At 36.6% G+C, this 16,643-nt stretch overlaps 1 protein-coding gene across 7 annotated transcripts in view; it reads right to left on the minus strand.

The window, feature by feature from the left end:
* Positions 1-2,500: 2,500 nt before the first annotated feature.
* The window catches only part of pecam1b (platelet and endothelial cell adhesion molecule 1b), a 35,457-nt gene continuing 21,314 nt past the window's right edge, over positions 2,501-16,643 (minus strand). For 2 of the 7 annotated variants that reach the window (XM_088342551.1, XM_088342550.1), the window contains 5 exons: positions 8,852-8,905; positions 6,548-6,640; positions 5,532-5,588; positions 4,102-4,124; positions 2,501-2,723 (listed from right to left, as the gene is read on the minus strand). In XM_088342551.1, the coding sequence (XP_088198677.1) occupies positions 2,622-2,723; positions 4,102-4,124; positions 5,532-5,588; positions 6,548-6,640; positions 8,852-8,905 (329 nt within the window). In that variant the 3' untranslated portion in view covers positions 2,501-2,621. Of the gene's footprint in view, positions 2,724-4,101; positions 4,125-5,531; positions 5,589-6,547; positions 6,641-8,851; positions 8,906-15,140; positions 15,678-16,643 lie in introns of those variants that run through there. The other 5 variants (XM_088342554.1, XM_088342552.1, XR_015851151.1 and 2 more) reach the window with 4 other exon arrangements.

Raw genomic sequence — 16,643 nt, forward strand, 5'->3', positions numbered from 1 at the left:
GGATATATTTTAATTAAATAAGTTTACATGATTGCACAGCATGTATTGTTCGGTGATTTTTGTGATTGACCAAATCAGGGATTTAAGTGGTGACATCAAGAGAGGATGTTTTCCTCCTACCTGTGATGATGATCTGAATTTGATCTGCATTTTTATATAGCGCTTTTCAAGTCTAGACTTCCCAAAGCGCTTTAAAGCGTGCTTCACATTTCCCACTAGCGGCCGTGTAAAGCGCTAATTTGCTTATTGGGGGTATTAGGGGTTCAGTGTCTTAGGATGGCCGGGATTCTAACTGCGATCTCTTGGTCCCAAAATGAGCGTTCTACCTTCTGAGCCACTCAGTAATATCTTATAAGTCAATAGAGGAAGAACAAATTTCGCCTTTGCTTATCTCCAGCTTCTTCTGATTTTTGGTTGGCTGCTTTATACTTGGCTGCTTTTTCATGGCTGTGTTTGGTTATAAAACGTGCGTTCTGTAAAGTTTTTCTTTCAAAATCATTTTGTGTGTGTGCTTGTGTTTTTTTTTATCGAACGGTGTAAATGGGTAATATTTGGACTTTGTTGATTTTAAAAATCATTTGTGGAATATATTTTACTCCAGTTATGGTGCTTGAGATAATTTTTAATTTCCAGGATAATTGGTTACTAAAACTGGGGCTGTCTCAGTAGAGTGTTTAGCAGTGAATCCGCACTGCAAAAATTCAAAACGATTTTTTTTCCAGTCATTCAGTTGCTGTGCGGGGAGTTATTCGGGCTATACATCACCAGATAGCGCTGTTGCACAAAAAATGCCTTCCTATCCGCTGTTTTTCCACGGAAGTACAGTATACTGAACAAGATACAGCCCTCAGTCTGTCCATCCCATAAAAAAGTTCCTCTTCGCCTGTTTCCAGGGGATTTTGTGCTTAATGTATATTATGTGAGTGGTTGTTGGAAACTACGTTACGTGATTCTTGAACAGCAAAATGGCCCCAAAAATATTGCATTTTCATTTTCCAGAATATTTTTAAATCGTCAAAACCAGGGGTGGGTAAACATTTGAAGTTGTGGGTCGCAGTGGATGAAAAAAATGGTCCGAGGGGCCCGGGCCTGGAGACCTCTTATTTTTATTTAATAAAATAAAAAATAAAATAAAATTATATATATACATGTATATACATATCTCATCTCATCTTATTAGCTGCACCGCTTATCCTCAGTAGGGTCGCGGGGGTGCTGGAGCCCATCCCAGCAATCATTGAGCAGTGGGCAAGGGACACCCCGAACTGGTATATTTTATTTATATATATATATATATATATATATAATTATATTCGCTTTTAAAGAGATTATACAATGAAAGTAAAAAAGCATATTATGCCCCTTTTAAGCGCTAAATCTGATTATTAGCTTTGTAGTATTTTGTATTATTTCTGTGGGATTACTGTAGTTTAATTTGTAGTATTTCTCTAGAATTCTTGTAGTATTTTTGTAATATGGTGTGTGAGTGCGTGTGAGCGAGTGTCTGTGTGTGTGTGTGTGTGTGTTTCCATTAACCACTAGGGTCGTAGGGGTACCATTTCCTCTTGTGTGTCTTGGGCAAGTACAGCCTGGTACGCCAATCCGTCTCCAAGCCAACAAATGGTTCCAGCCGTGGTTATAGAATTGTAGTATTACTGCAGTAGCACTTTTGTAGTATCACAGTAGTTGTATTTCTGTACTAGGATTTTGAGGTATTTCTATACTATTTTTGTAGAAGTATTTATGCATTATTTTTGTAGTAGTTTTTTTTTTGTAGTATTTAGTTATATTTTTGTATTATATTATTATTGTCGTTGTGTTTTAATAGTATTTCTGTAGTACCTTTCCTTTTCAGAATAAAGGCAAAATAATAAATGAGGTCGCTGCTTTTAAGCACTAAATGCATATATAGTTTTGTAGTATTTTTGGTAATTGACACACAAAGGGACAAAAAAACAAAACAAGTATATAATTAGTAGTGCTTAATTTACTATTACCTCCACATATATATATATATTAATATTATATTTTTACAATTTTTAGGTGCCAGATTAAAAAGACTGCCAGCCCACCAGTGTCTCACGGTCCGTAGTTTGCACACCCCAAATAAAACAGAATATTATTACTTGAAAACGTTATAATTGTCATTTTGTTTAAAACAACCTGAATGTATTCTATTGTCTGTGGTTTAAACAACATATGCATATGTTTTCATTCAACAAATTTGGGAATAGGGATTTTTTTCCTTTTTTTTCTTTAGGTTGTGTCTTGTAATTAGGGTGCGATTGTGGTTCCTGAAGTCATACCAGTTGAGAACCATGGGAGGTACATTAAAAACAGGCTGAACATGGGCTCTCAAGGAACAACTTGGGCATACCTGTGTAGTTTGCACAAAGCCAGGTGGTATTTGCTTCTGTTTACTCTAACAGTCAGGAAATATATAGATGATAGACTCTGCTTTCTATCACTACTACATCTGGCCAGAATCAATCGCACAAAACAGCAAAAATGACATGTCTTTATTGACCAGCAAAAATGTACAGCAGTCATTAGTTGATCAGAGACCAACAAGGGCCATACAGTGCATTTATGACAGGAACGCCTGATGAATATTTGTCTGACTAATCCACCGGAACTGGCAGATCTTGGCAGCTGTTGCGCTCAACAGGATAGTGATTCATCTCATGTTGTTCACCATTGAGATCGGCGTACTCCACAGAACCCTGCCGGGACAGTGCATCAATAGGTTTTGTTTTAAGGATGATTGTCTGATACTATTTGCACCCTGATACACACACCACAAACATGAAAATTAGGATTTACAAAAACTAGTGGAACACTATCAATGTCACAATGGTCAAAACAAGAAATGATAGAGTTAAGTGTGGCCTCAAAGTAATTGGGCTGAGGCGTAGTACTGATCTTGATCTTAGGGGCCAATAAGGAAGGAAGCCCCAGCCTAAACAGCTTTGTTCTGGTTATGGAAACTTTGACGTTGGCTTCCTATGCTCTGGATCGTCAGCCTGTTGAGGCTCACTAAAACAGGAAGGGACTGAATCATGCCATGCAATGGTATGTAGTACGCCTAGTAGTGTTTATGCGTACATCAATCCAAAGCAGGCATGTCCAAAGTCCGGCCCGGGTGCCAGTTACAGCCCGTGATTACATTTTTAATGGCCCATGGCCTCTGTCATAAAATGAATTATATGTGGCCCACCAGTAATGTTCACCCCAATATAAAATAACTTCCTCTATATCTCAATGTACCTCCCAAAATTTACCATTTCCCCAGATGATGGCAGTAACCCATCTGCCACCGTACCTATGGCTTTCTGTGAGAATTTTAGCCCACCCCAATTTTTTCTTAAATTCTTCAAGGTTAAAAAATACAGATTAGCCCTGGCAGTTATTAGCAGTTGTTTCCGATTCATAAAATAATTTTAACTTATAAAATACTATATATATATATATATATATATATATATATATATATATATATACACAAAATATAATATTTTTAAACTAGATCCGTTTGAAAGGGACAGTGTGTATTAATTGAAGAATAGATGTCGCTGTATGGTGTAGTGCAACTGAAAATCAGTGCTAAAAGCACAAGTAAGAGTACAAACTACAGAGACTCAAAGTGACCATTTTACTTCTCATTTTTTGCTCAGCCTTTTTGAGGTTCTTGAGTACCTGTAGCATCAAGATGGCGGACAGTCATGTCAGCTTCCTCTTGGTTAGGCTCATGTTATGGAAAATAAATACTAATCTCTCAACCTACTAGTATTTCCAAAAAATGCATGTATATATGATTGATGCACTTCTTTTTTTTTTAATGAATTGCATATTTCTACTGCTAGGAGCCACTACATAATAAACACTGTCCCTTTAAAATTGTGGACATCGAGATCATTGAGTTGATGATTTAAGGCCTTTTGGCCTTTTTAATTTAATTGAACAAATCTTATTTAAAAATGGAAAAATTACGTTTGAAAAGAGGCCCGCGGGCCATGTGTATGGAGTGTTGGAAAATCTGGAGTAATAAGTAGGAGATTAGTAGTGGATCTGTCGATATAAATGTGTGGACAGTAAACTCACATATCCATGATGGTCATCAGCACCTGTAGAGAAAAAAAAGGGTTAGAGGTCGAGTAAAATTTACTCATTGGCTGACATATGTTCATCATGAATCATCGGATACATGAGTGGGTGCGGCCGACCTTGATGACTCGCTTTTATTTAACTGGCAAACGCAAACAAGATCCCAGTTGCTAGTACCCCGGTCATTTCAAACTACTGTATGGTCTTACAAACAAAATTCTTTAGTCACTGTTGAAAAGGAAGTCTAAGTGCGAGACTCCAAGGAAGTAAGTGAGATATGCTTGGCAGCATTCCGAACTGACTACTCTTTTAATAGCAGGAAGTCCCTGCTAATAAAAATGAAAAATGGTCCCTTCGATTAAAATTGTCCAACTGTCAATATAGAAAATGCATAGAATAATTTGGGTGTGTGTTTTAATGGAGATTGATGTCTATAGATCATCAACAACGCTTGCTGCAGCTATGCTACCTTATTTTGAGGATGGCACTTGTAAGTAAGTGCTCATCCCTTGAAGGAATTCAATAAAGGGATTGGCAAACTACAGCTCGGGGGTGACACATCAGGCTCTCTAATCAGGCCCGCTAAACAAAAACACATAAATACAGGATTTTCCAAACGTCTTGGACACAATTTGATATTGTATCTCGGAAACTATTAAAAACACATTTGGTAAATTCAAAAAAGTTTGTTAAATCAATGTTTACATGGAATGTTCAAAGATGTTCAATGTGTGCAACATTGCTCATGTGAAACACATCGGGCCGACAGGCAAATTTTTTGCCAAACGCATAACAGCATTGCATTGTCAATGTTTTCAACAGATTTTGTTATTTGTGCCTTCAGTTCATCAAGGTCACCGCACTGGAACCTCAGATTTAGACAGTTTCTGAACCCAACACTACCAGACAGATTGATTGGATGGTCTTGGCTGAATGATCACAATCTTATTTTCTGTCTCCCTAAATCTTTCTTTTTGTGTGGATTTGTGAAAGGATTGATCTATGTGCCCCTTATTGCGACAGGCATGGATTAAAGCCAAAATCGGAAAGAAGATCGGTTTAACAAAATAACAAGTTTTTAATATTTTCCGGCAAACAAACTGTTCTACATCCAGACAATTTTAAATGACAAGATTGGTCCAACATAGAACGAGTTATTCTTTTAATTTCCTGTACAAAACTTGGTAAATGGCGAGCACAATTTAAAATGATCAAAAACCATACAAAATGTGGGGAAAACGTATTAATTGACAGTTATGAATTGATAAAAGGCAAAATATGTCATATTGTTTAGTTTTTTTTTTTTTTTTTTTTTTTTTTTTAATTTAAGCTTGTTAATAAAATGAGCAAATCTACCTAAAATTGAAAAACGCAACATGAATCTGCCCATTTCCTTCCCGTCAGAGTTTGAAAAACATTTAACTCACTGTGCGACGATTTCTGCAGCTCGCTGTAAACCGTTTCCGGACCTCTCCTCAGTGGCGCTGTTGATGTAACGAATAGCAAAACATTAGACTGGTTCGTCATTAAAAAGCAACATGCTGAAGATAAGCAGTGTCTGATGTCTAACAAACACTGAGATATGAATAGACAACAGTCACATCATTTTGGAAGCCGTTAAGCACACCCAATTAGCTCAACCCTTCCTGTTTACTCTAGAGCAGTCCTGGAAATGCATAGAGTTCTATTCTAACTACCTGGAGATATCTTGATTAGGAGGTAATCAGGCCCCTCCTAAGAAGTGTTGTTTATTTATTAACTTTTTTTTTTTTTTTGAGGGAGATATGAGATTAAACACAAATTAACGCACAAGTGCATAAGAAAGAAGTCTCTAACTCAAATGGTTGGTTAGGTTGGGCCAAATCTGGTTTTGAACAAGAAAATACTCCACTGGGATAAGTTTAGGCTTTTGCAAACACTCAAAATAAGGAGAGAAGACATCAGAAGATTTTGGACTTGCAAGGAGAACAGGGGATACCAAACCTCCGTGAAGAAATTCCGACCTGTTATAAAAGCCCTCCCGAGAACCCTAACAGATTTGCCCTAAAGGGGTTGTCTATTAAAGAACAACAAAATGAGAGACAGCAGTTCATACAAGTCAAAACAACAAACATTCCGCAATAATAGTCAAAATAACGAATTGGCATCCTATGCTATCTCCTATGTTGGTGTCCAATATGAAAACAAAATGAAATTATCACACTGTTATTTAATATGTACTTTTACATTTTTTTAACAAAATAAGATGTAAAAATATACATTTAGGAACGATTATAAAAATCTTTTAATCACTCAGTGATAAATGAATGTATTATTCACACGGGCAGCACTTAAAGTTTTATATCAAGGCAGGGGCTTCAAGTAATTATCCCATGGGTCCAAATTTGCCCCCGGACCTTGAATTTGAAATCCGTAGCATAGGGGGGAAAAAATGTTTCATAACCTCGGGAGGGATCTGCTGCTGGCTGAGGATGCACCACCTCAGTGTATTCCACATCAGGTTCATTGGACACCATGCTGCTCTCTTCGTCATTGGCTACATTGGAGAAATAGAGATCAGAAAAAGTTGTGAGCTGTCAATCCTGACTTACAAATCATCTTAACCGACTTTTATCACCTAAACTTTGATATTTGTTCTTTTCAAATGTATTCATTGATTTCAGGTTGACAATAAACTCTTGTTTTTTTGCAAGGTTTACATTCCAAAAAGAAAGTGTGATATGCATCCATGAAGTAGAAACCTTAATCTTTCTACAATAATTATTATACAATTATTAAACATTGGCAAGTAATGTTTAACATATATATTTACAATATATATATATATATATATATATATATATATACTGGACTGTCTCAGAAAATTAGAATATTGTGATAAAGTTCTTTATTTTCTGTAATACAATTAAAAAAACAAAAATGTCATACATTCTGGATTCATTACACATCAACTGAACTATTTCAAGCCTTTTATTATTTGAATATTGCTGATTTTGGCTTACAGCTGAAAAAAACTCAAAAATCCTATCTCAAAATATTAGAATACTTCCTCAGACCAAGTAAAAAAAATAATTTTATAACAGCAAAACTAAATCAAACATTTGAAAATGTCCATTGATGCACTCAGTACTTGGTTGGGAATCCTTTTGCACGGATTACTGCGTCAATCCGGCGTGGCATGGAGGCAATCAGCCTGTGGCATTGCTGAGGTGTTATTGATGCCCAGGATGCTTCGATAGCGGCCTTCAGCTCATTTGCATTTGTAGGTCTGGTGTCTTTCATCTTCTTCTTAACTATACCCCACAAATTCTCGATGGGGTTCAGGTCAGGGGAATTAGCAGGCCAATCAAGGACAGTGATGCCATGGTCAGTGCACCAGTTACTGGTGGTTTTGGCACTGTGGGCAGGTGCCAGATCATGCTGGAAAATGAAATACTAATCTCCATAGAGCTTTTCAGCAGATGGAAGCATGTAGTGCTCTAAAATCTCTCGGTACACAGTTGCATTTACTCTGGACTTGATGAAACACAGTGGACCAACACCAGCAGCTGACATGGCTCCCCAAACCATTGCTGACTGTGGGAACTTCACACTGGATTTCAAGCAACTTGGATTTTGCTCTTCTCCAGCCTTTCTCCAGACTCTGGCGCCTTGACTTCCAAATGAAATGCAAACCTTGCTTTCGTCTGAAAAGAGGACTTTGGACCACTCTGCAACTGTCCAGTGCTTCTTCTCCATAGCCCAAGTCAGACGCTTCTTCCGTTGTCTTGAGTTCAGAAGTGGCTTGACCATGGGAATACGGCTATTGTAGCCCATTTCCCGGACACGTCTGTGAACTGTGGCTTTTGATACCTGGACTCCAGCTTCAGCCCACTGTCTTTGAAGTGCCCTCAAATTCTGGAAGCGGCTCTTCTTCACAATTTTGTTAAGGCTGCGGTCATCTCTCTTGGTTGTGCAGCGTTTCCGGCCACATTTTTCCCTTCCAACAGACTTTTTGTGGATATGCTTTGAAACTGCACTCTGTGAACAGCCTGCTCTTTGAGAAATTTCTTTTTGTGTCTTAACCTCCTGATGGAGGGTATCAATGATGGTCCTCTGGACAGCAGTCAGATCAGCAGTGATTTAGTTTACTGAACCAAGCTGAGTGTTTTTAAGGCTCAGGAAATCCTCGCAAGGTGTTTCGAGTTAATTAGATGATTCAGGTGATTAGTTGAATAGCCTACTTGTATACTTTTTCATGATATTCTAATATTTTGAGATAGGATTTTTGAGTTTTCTTAAGCTGTAGGCCAAATTCAGCAATATTAAAATAATAAAAGGCTTGAAATAGTTCAGTTGATGTGTAATGAATCCAGAATGTATGACATTTTTGTTTTTTTAATTGCATTACAGAAAATAAAGAACTTTATCATAATATTCTAATTTTCTGAGACAGTCCAGTATATATATATATATATATATATTTACAATATATATATATTTATAATATATAACTATATAACTATATATATATATATATATATATATATATATATATATATATATATATATATATATATATATATATATATATATAATTATAAATAACTTCTGTACTGCAAAATGATAATTGAAACCATCAATGTGTTTGAAAATAACTTTAGCCAATCAGATTGCAAAACCAAATGCTCGATTCAAATCCGCGAAACGTGTTATTGCGAGTGATTGTTGTATTTCTATGGCAGCCTCATGACATAGGCAGGCTGACCTGGTTCAGGCGGCCGCTCGCTCCACACACTGACGTCTACTCGCTCCACTTTCCCTGCACGGAAAAAATAGGGCACAATGAGTAATAAGTGCACGTAAAATCAACAGGGACAAGTTCATCAATAGGCCAAACGACAGAACCGCAGTTTTGAAAATCACGTGATTTTTTTACTTGTTAATATACTGTATAAGCAGTTAAAAAAGCGGAAATTTAGAATTTAGAAGTTTACAGAAGTAGTATTTCAGGACACTTTATTGCATTTCGACGACAGTGTGGTTATTGTTGGATTGCTGTTTTGATGATCAAATTGATCAACAATTATTTTTGTAATTGATTCATTGTTTGAACTAGGGATGGGTAAATTCTTTGAGTCAAAGACCACGTTGGGTTAGCATTTTTTCCAAAGGGGACGGGCCAGGAAAAAAAAAAATTGAAATGATCTTTTTGTATCCACGAATACATGATCTCGATCCAATTCCTCGGCAATACATGCGGTAAAAAATGTTGAGCAAATATTTTTTTATATCGTCACTGTTATAAAAAATTTGACTTTTTCATTGTAATTACTCTCTTAATGCAAATAAAACCAAAACAAAAGATAAAAACGTTGAGATTTTGTTTTGACTTTTTTAATTGTAAACCTACTATTCGTGCAAAACATAATTGAGGTAAGTCTTTTGAGACTAGCAATAACCGTATTAATAAACGTGCAGATATCTGCACGTACATGTTTTATATATATCTGAAATGTTTTTCTATAATAAAACCATTAAATCTGGTTTTGAAACACTCATCATTAAATCTAAGTAATATATCCCCTTTTTAAAGATTCAATTTGATGATATGCATAAATTAACTGAAACAAAGGCTGGCCCAGAATATGGTTTTGCATGAAATTTAATAAATATATTGATAAAGAAAAATAGAAAGTATAGGAGAATGTAACTAGCCATTTGAATGATTTTCTTGAGTGCAGTTCACATTATGACATCATGAAAAACTAAATATGGTGGAAGACGCATAAATGGATGCAAGGGAAAAGCCTGGCACCAAATAAACATTTTCTTAAAGGAACCCAAAACATTTTATATAAAATTCTAGAATTTTTGGTTGGCAGGCTGGATTAAAAAGCCTGGTGGGCCACACAGGCCATAGTTTGCCCATTTCCAATTCAGGCACTTTTACATTTTTTTAAATCATTCAATCTCTAAATTCTCAGTTTGAACCTCTGAATAGGAAATATTCAGCTTTAATTTTTAAACAAAAGAGATCCCAAAGGACGACCTTGATAAAAGATTCCATATTAAAACGTCTTTACTTGGTGAAAAAGGAGAAATGTTTTAGATGTTGAAAAGTATGTTTTATGGATTGTTACCCAATGCAAAGTCTTTTGCACCCTTGTCATCCTGGAAGGGAAATTACTACTTGTGAGGCCCCTTCGCAAGGTTTCTTATTTTCCTCATGCTGAGGTTTTTGAGTTTTTCCTTGTCCACATGTTGGTTTAAGAACAGGGAATGGTTTGATTGTAACCTGTGCAGTCCTTTGAGACATTTTGTGTTTAAGGGCTATACAAATAAATGTTACTTGACTTGACTTGAAAATATAGCTTCCCTAGACTAAATCTGTTTATGTTAGAAGGACGAAAGGCGACCCAATTTTTGAGGTTGACCAGACCACGTTCAGCCCAAAATCCAACATGCAAAAGAAGTCTGGTGCTGGGGGTGTATAAAAAAAGCTGGAATTTAATTAAACCTTTTTACTTCAGATTCAGATTCAGATATACTTTATTGTCATTCTTGTACACGTGTATACAGAACGAAATGTCGATACATCTGACCCGCAGTTTCCTTGAATGTACAGATATAAACAAAATGTTGTATTGAGTTGGAGTATTGAAGTACTAATAATATACTAAATAATTATAGTATAAAAATGTGTATGTATTGATTCTAAAATTCGGGAATTGAAATGCTAAAATGTTTAGTCAGTCTAATTCCTTAATTAATCAATAAAAACCTATTACAATATTATCTAATAATTTCAGTTAAACTAAAACTATATTCAATTAGATTACAATTCCAGACAATCTGAATGTGTTAACCATGTTTTACTGTGCAAACTGTCTTCCTTTAGCACAGGGGTCTCAAACTCATTTTTCTCAGGGCTGCCAAAACTAGGTTCTGAGTGAGGCTGATCCACAGAGCAGGTCAAAGGCAAAAGGTGCATAGTAAGATGCATCCAATGTCCTTTAAACTTTAGTTCAACACCCCAAGCCAAACTATGATAAGAACTGCAATTTATAATCCGAAAAATACGGTACGTTAAATTTTAAACAATACTTAGCGAGTGAATTTTGTGCCCTGTCTAAATAATTAGAATCCATATCTATACCGTGCAGGCCGCACTAACGTTAAACTTTCATACTATGGTGGGGCCCCAAACTATTGTCTTGAGGGGCCACAAATCACACATGGGCTATGAGTTTGAGACGCCCGATTTAGTGTATACTAGCATCAAAACTGCAAAGCCTCACCGCAGCTGGTAATGTGATCCCCTTGCTTAAAATACGTCTTAAGCAATTGATTTCCTTTTCATGCTACGCACATTCAACCTAACAAAGTGTTTTGTGTCAACATGGGAAGTTTTGCGCGGAGTCCATTGTTTTGCTTTGTAAAGGAAGCCACAGTAGTGCATTCCTTTTTGAGGAATAAATCAAGCTGGAGAAGTTTGTCGAGAAATTTGTTGTGGTCCATTGAGGTTGATCTTTTTTCCGACATAATAAGTTATCCCATAAAGTGTATTATATTTATATATTCTTTAAATGATTTAGAGCCACATATGCAGCAAAATAAATTAGAATAACACGTGTCTAAATAAAACCATGTTGTTTTTATTTTCTTAAAGGATTCAAGCAAAATGAGGGGATCAACCAAAATATATACAAACATTTCCTAAAATTGTGATAATATAGATCTGAAATGTAAAACATTCAACATTGATGTGCAAACATCTGAAATGGGAATTCCAAGGAAGTAAAAACCCTGCAACTGAGTTTGCCATTAGCCACAGCAGCCCGTTAATAGATAGAAGTGTTTAAACTGCTCATATTCTTTGTGGATAAATGTAAATGGTTGTACAAACATATTGCATTTTGGGTATTTTGCTGAAAAGTGTCACTTCTCCAAATACTTGTGTTTTATTTAAAAAAAAAACTGGTGAAAAAAAAATCCATTAAAACACTTCTTTTGATAACATCCCAGTATCCTATTTAAAAAATGTAAATTTCACTTGGTTATTACCCCTTATAAATTTGTGATTTTGATACTATTCCTAAAAGGACAGTGTGTACCCTTTAGCGCCTCCTAGTGGTTGAATTTTTTAATTTGTTTAAAAAAGAACAATCCATCCATCATCTGCACCGCTTATCCTCAGTAGAGTCGCGGGGGTGCTGGAGCCAATCCCAGCTATCTTCGGGCAGTGGGCAGGGGACACCCTGAATTGGTTGCCGGCCAGTCGCAGGGCACACAAAGACAGACAACTCACTCACTCACTCATTCACACCTAGGGACAATTTGGACCGACCAATTAACCTTACATGCATGTTTTTGGAAGGTGGGAGGAAACCGGAGTGCCCGGAGGAAACCCACGCAAGCACGGGGATAACATGCAAACTCCACACAGGAAGGTTCGATCTCATGACATCAGAACTGTGCCGCACACGCGCTAACCACTGTGCTGCCAACAATGCATGAACTATCATTGATAAGTTTATTCTTTTTTTTATGTTGTAAACCTGAAAAGGACTTTGCATAGGATGCCAGTTCGTTATTTTGATTATTGCACACTGTTGTTTGCTGTTTTGACAATTACATTTATATCATTGTATCTGTTCCTGCTCTAGGATTTCCACACCTTTTAGGTCAGATCTGCTTTGGTAACCTAAGAGTTTAAAAAAAAAAAGAAAAGGCTCAGATAGCAATTTCTTATTCGGGGTTTGGGCTCCTCTGTTCTTCTTGCAATTTCAAAATACATTGATGTCTTCTCTCCTTTTCTGAGTGTCTACAAAACTACTAACTTATCAATCATATAAACAGGCATTTTTTTTTTTAAATATTCCTAGGACAAGAAGTCTTTTGTTGAACTGAACAATAACGCATCATCTAGTGGTCAAATATTACAAAGTGTCCCTTTAAATCACCGGTAGTGTTTTTGGGTGGGTTTTATTATTTGAAATTGACAATTGACAATTGTAAGTGTTCAACTCATCTGACATTTAAACACAAAAAGAACTGCGTGTAGTTTGCAGAACCATATAATTTAACACCAACCTTACAACCCTTCTAATGTTACGCCCCTTTTTAACCCAACACATATATATTCACTAACAGATATAAGAAAGGGTTTTCAGGATTATGAATTGTAAATAGTACCATTTGGCATTGTTCAATAAGTAAAAAACCCCATCTATATAACACGATAAAATAAAATATCAAATGTTTTTAAAAATCAAACAAAAATATGGAAGAAAACGTTTTACAGTGATTGAAACCTAAAATACCTTTTAAAAAGTAGTCTTTGAGTTACTTTTTACGGATATTCTCAAACCTGCCTGAAATTACTGCTCCTGATAGACATCTCACAATTCTCAGGAGTTTGATAAAGTTTTAATTTTTCCATGTCCTCTCAAAAACTTTTATCTTACTAAAAAAAGAGAAAACCCAGACTACAGAGACTCAAAATGATCCAAAAACATCATTTTACTTCTTGTTTATTTTTTAAGGCCTTTTTGGGCTTTTTGAGTACCCGTTGCACTAAGATGGCTGACAGTTATGTCAGCTCCCTTTGGGTGAGGTTCATGTTATGTAAAATTAAAAAATGAATGTTTATATAGTTTTTGGGGGGTATTTTTTTCCTAATAATTAAAATTAATATTGATTTTTTTTAAAAAATGAATTACATTTCAGTTACCATTGGAAGGCGCTTAACAATATTCAATGTACCTTTAATTAAGCTTTGAATAATTAGAAAATAATCCGTTCAGACGAGAATAAATATTTTGTGGTCAATTTTCACGGAAAGTTAACCGTCATGGATTGTGCAATAAGTAAAAAAATAAAAAAAGCTACCCAAAGCTAACTTGCTTAAATGCCACATTTGACAAGTTAACTACTGTATGATTGCCAGCACCAGCTTTGACTAATTAAAATCAAAAAAACCCTTCCTAAATTCCTACACTAAAGTTTGAAAACAATTTCAAATGACAAATTAATTGAACTAATTTGCTTATTCTCCCAGAACTATTAGATGTTGGCTGAATCTAACATTGCCTGTGCAAAACGAATGAAAAAACAGCTACCCTTAAATTATGATTAATTTGCTTCAAAAGCACAATTATCTACCTTAATTTCTGGACTATTAGCCACATTTTTAACCTCCTAAGACGTGGTGTCCACGTGCGTGGACATAAATCATAAACTAAACAAGAGGTTTCTTAGGAGGTTAAAGAAAAACAACTTTTTCTGCCTTTGATCCTGTTGGTCTTTTATCTTTTTTTTCTTCTTTAAAGTCTTATCTATGTTTGATCTGGAGTACCATGTATAATCTTGTTGCATACACTGTTTACTATGTTGTTATCAATGACAAAGGCAATTCAATTCGATTCAATAACCTTCCCTTTACTAAAAGCCGCAGTTTATGCTGAATTTATTCAAGCAGAAAGCTTAATACCGTATGTTAAACCTCTTCTACTATGGTGTTTATTGGCAGTTGTGTTATATTTGTGACTTTTTTTGCTTGATCACCATTAGAATAAATACATATGTGAGAATTTCTGCATAAGCCGCAGGGTTGAAATTGTGTGACAAATGTTGCGGTTTATATTCTGGAAATTACTTTAGTTAACTATTATTTGACAAACAGTACCAGCTTTAGATAATTAAAAAAATAAAAGTTAAAAACAGGGCACCACTGCGGCGCGGTGGTTAGCTCGTGTGCGGCACAGTTCTGGGGTCATGAGATCGAACCTTCCTGTGTGGAGTTTGCATGTTATCACCCTACTCGCGTGGGTTTCCTCCGGGCACTCCGGTTTCCTCCCACATTCCAAAAACATGCATGTTAGGTTAATTGGCCGGTCTAAATTGTCGCTAGGTGTGAATGAGCGAGTGAGATGTCTGTCCCTGTGTGCCCTGCGACTGGCCGGCAACAGTTCAGGGTGTCCCCTGCCCACTGCCCAAAGATAGCTGGGATTGGCTCCAGCACCCCCGCGACCCTACTGAGGATAAGCGGTGCAGATAATGGATGGATGATGGAATTTAAAAACAATTCCTACACTCAAACTCACGATTCAGCAAATTTGAACAATTTTAAAATGAATTAATTGCATTATTTGCTCATCATAATTAAAGGTGCCTGTGAATAAATGCAGAATGTGGCAGGGTTTTTGAAATTTTGGAACTGAAATTTCTTTCTTTTGTCAAACATACAAAGCAAAAGTGGCAAAACTGATCAAACATGCGCCCATGGTCACATGGTGTACAAAAAAAGCACAAGCAAAGACAGTGATGTTAAATAAACGTAACAAATAGAGAGGAGAAAACAAGGGTCATCTAGATTGCAGGGAGAGGGGAGAGGGAGCAGCAGGAGGCGAGTCCTTTCTGTTCTTAAGAGAAAAAGTTCCTTTCTTGAGGTATCCTTTTTTTTCATCTCTACACTGTGGCCGGAATACTGAAGCTGCTCCTGTTGCTGGTGTCACTGGGAAGTGACATGGCGCTAGCTCGTGTCCCATTGGTCACCCTCCCCTCCATGCCATCATAGCGTGGCGCTCCGTCTGGAACAAGACCATAATGGGCGCACTCAGCACTTGCCAACACTGCACAATATAATTCGCTTGGATTCAAGTCCAAGCTGTATCTGTTAATATTCCAAATATCGATATCATAGATACTAAGTAAGTACTTGGTTCAGATGGATTCTTCACTCCACCACCGATTTCCTCAAAGCGCCGCTTCTCTCCGTCACCCAACGTCCTCTGCCACTTTCTAAGTCTATGCCTGAATCATGACTGACAGGCACACTTGAAGCACATCTCCCTACCCTGACCTGCTGCTGCGTCCTGCTGGCCAGGCAGAAGAGAAGGCAAAATCGGCCCGGTATTGCAGTACCTCCGGGAACAGTGCACGCAATGATCGCAGCAAGGCTTTAAGGCTAGGACCTTAGCTTGGCCTTTTGGCTGAGAGTAAGAGTCCCGGTTTCTAGGCTTTTTAGCGTATTATGAACTGACTGGTAACGGATAATGGATAATGAATAAAGAAGATAGAACAATAACCCTTAAAAAAAACCCCCACCCCTTTCTTTGCTTTGTAGCGTATTATGAACTGACGGATAATGGATAATGAATAAAGAAGATAAAACAATAACCCTTAAAAAATCCCCCCCCCCCACCCCTTTCTTAGATCTGGATACAATACCTCTTGTATTCAAATCAATGCAATTGAGAACAATCATCCATATGTCTTGTGGCTTGGTGGTAAGGAGTTTGTGCTGTTACCATTGCTAAATACGTATCTACTGATCAATTATTACACAAACATGGTAAAGCATTAAGAATGTCTTCCTCACCGGTTGTTAAAGCGCACATTCATACTTCTGGCTTATTTGTGGTTTTTGGGTAGGCCTTATAGTTCGGAATATTTTTGCAGTGTACGGTGGTTATTTAATTAATCATGAAACCTTTTTAGTGTCTAAAATGTTTGTGATGTATTTATCGAAAATTCTAAACTAAATCAAGGGGCGA

The sequence above is a fragment of the Urocampus carinirostris genome, chromosome 8, assembly GCF_059441175.1.
Source record: "Urocampus carinirostris isolate Australia breed hairy pipefish chromosome 8, RoL_Ucar_1.0, whole genome shotgun sequence".
NCBI lineage: Eukaryota > Metazoa > Chordata > Actinopteri > Syngnathiformes > Syngnathidae > Urocampus > Urocampus carinirostris.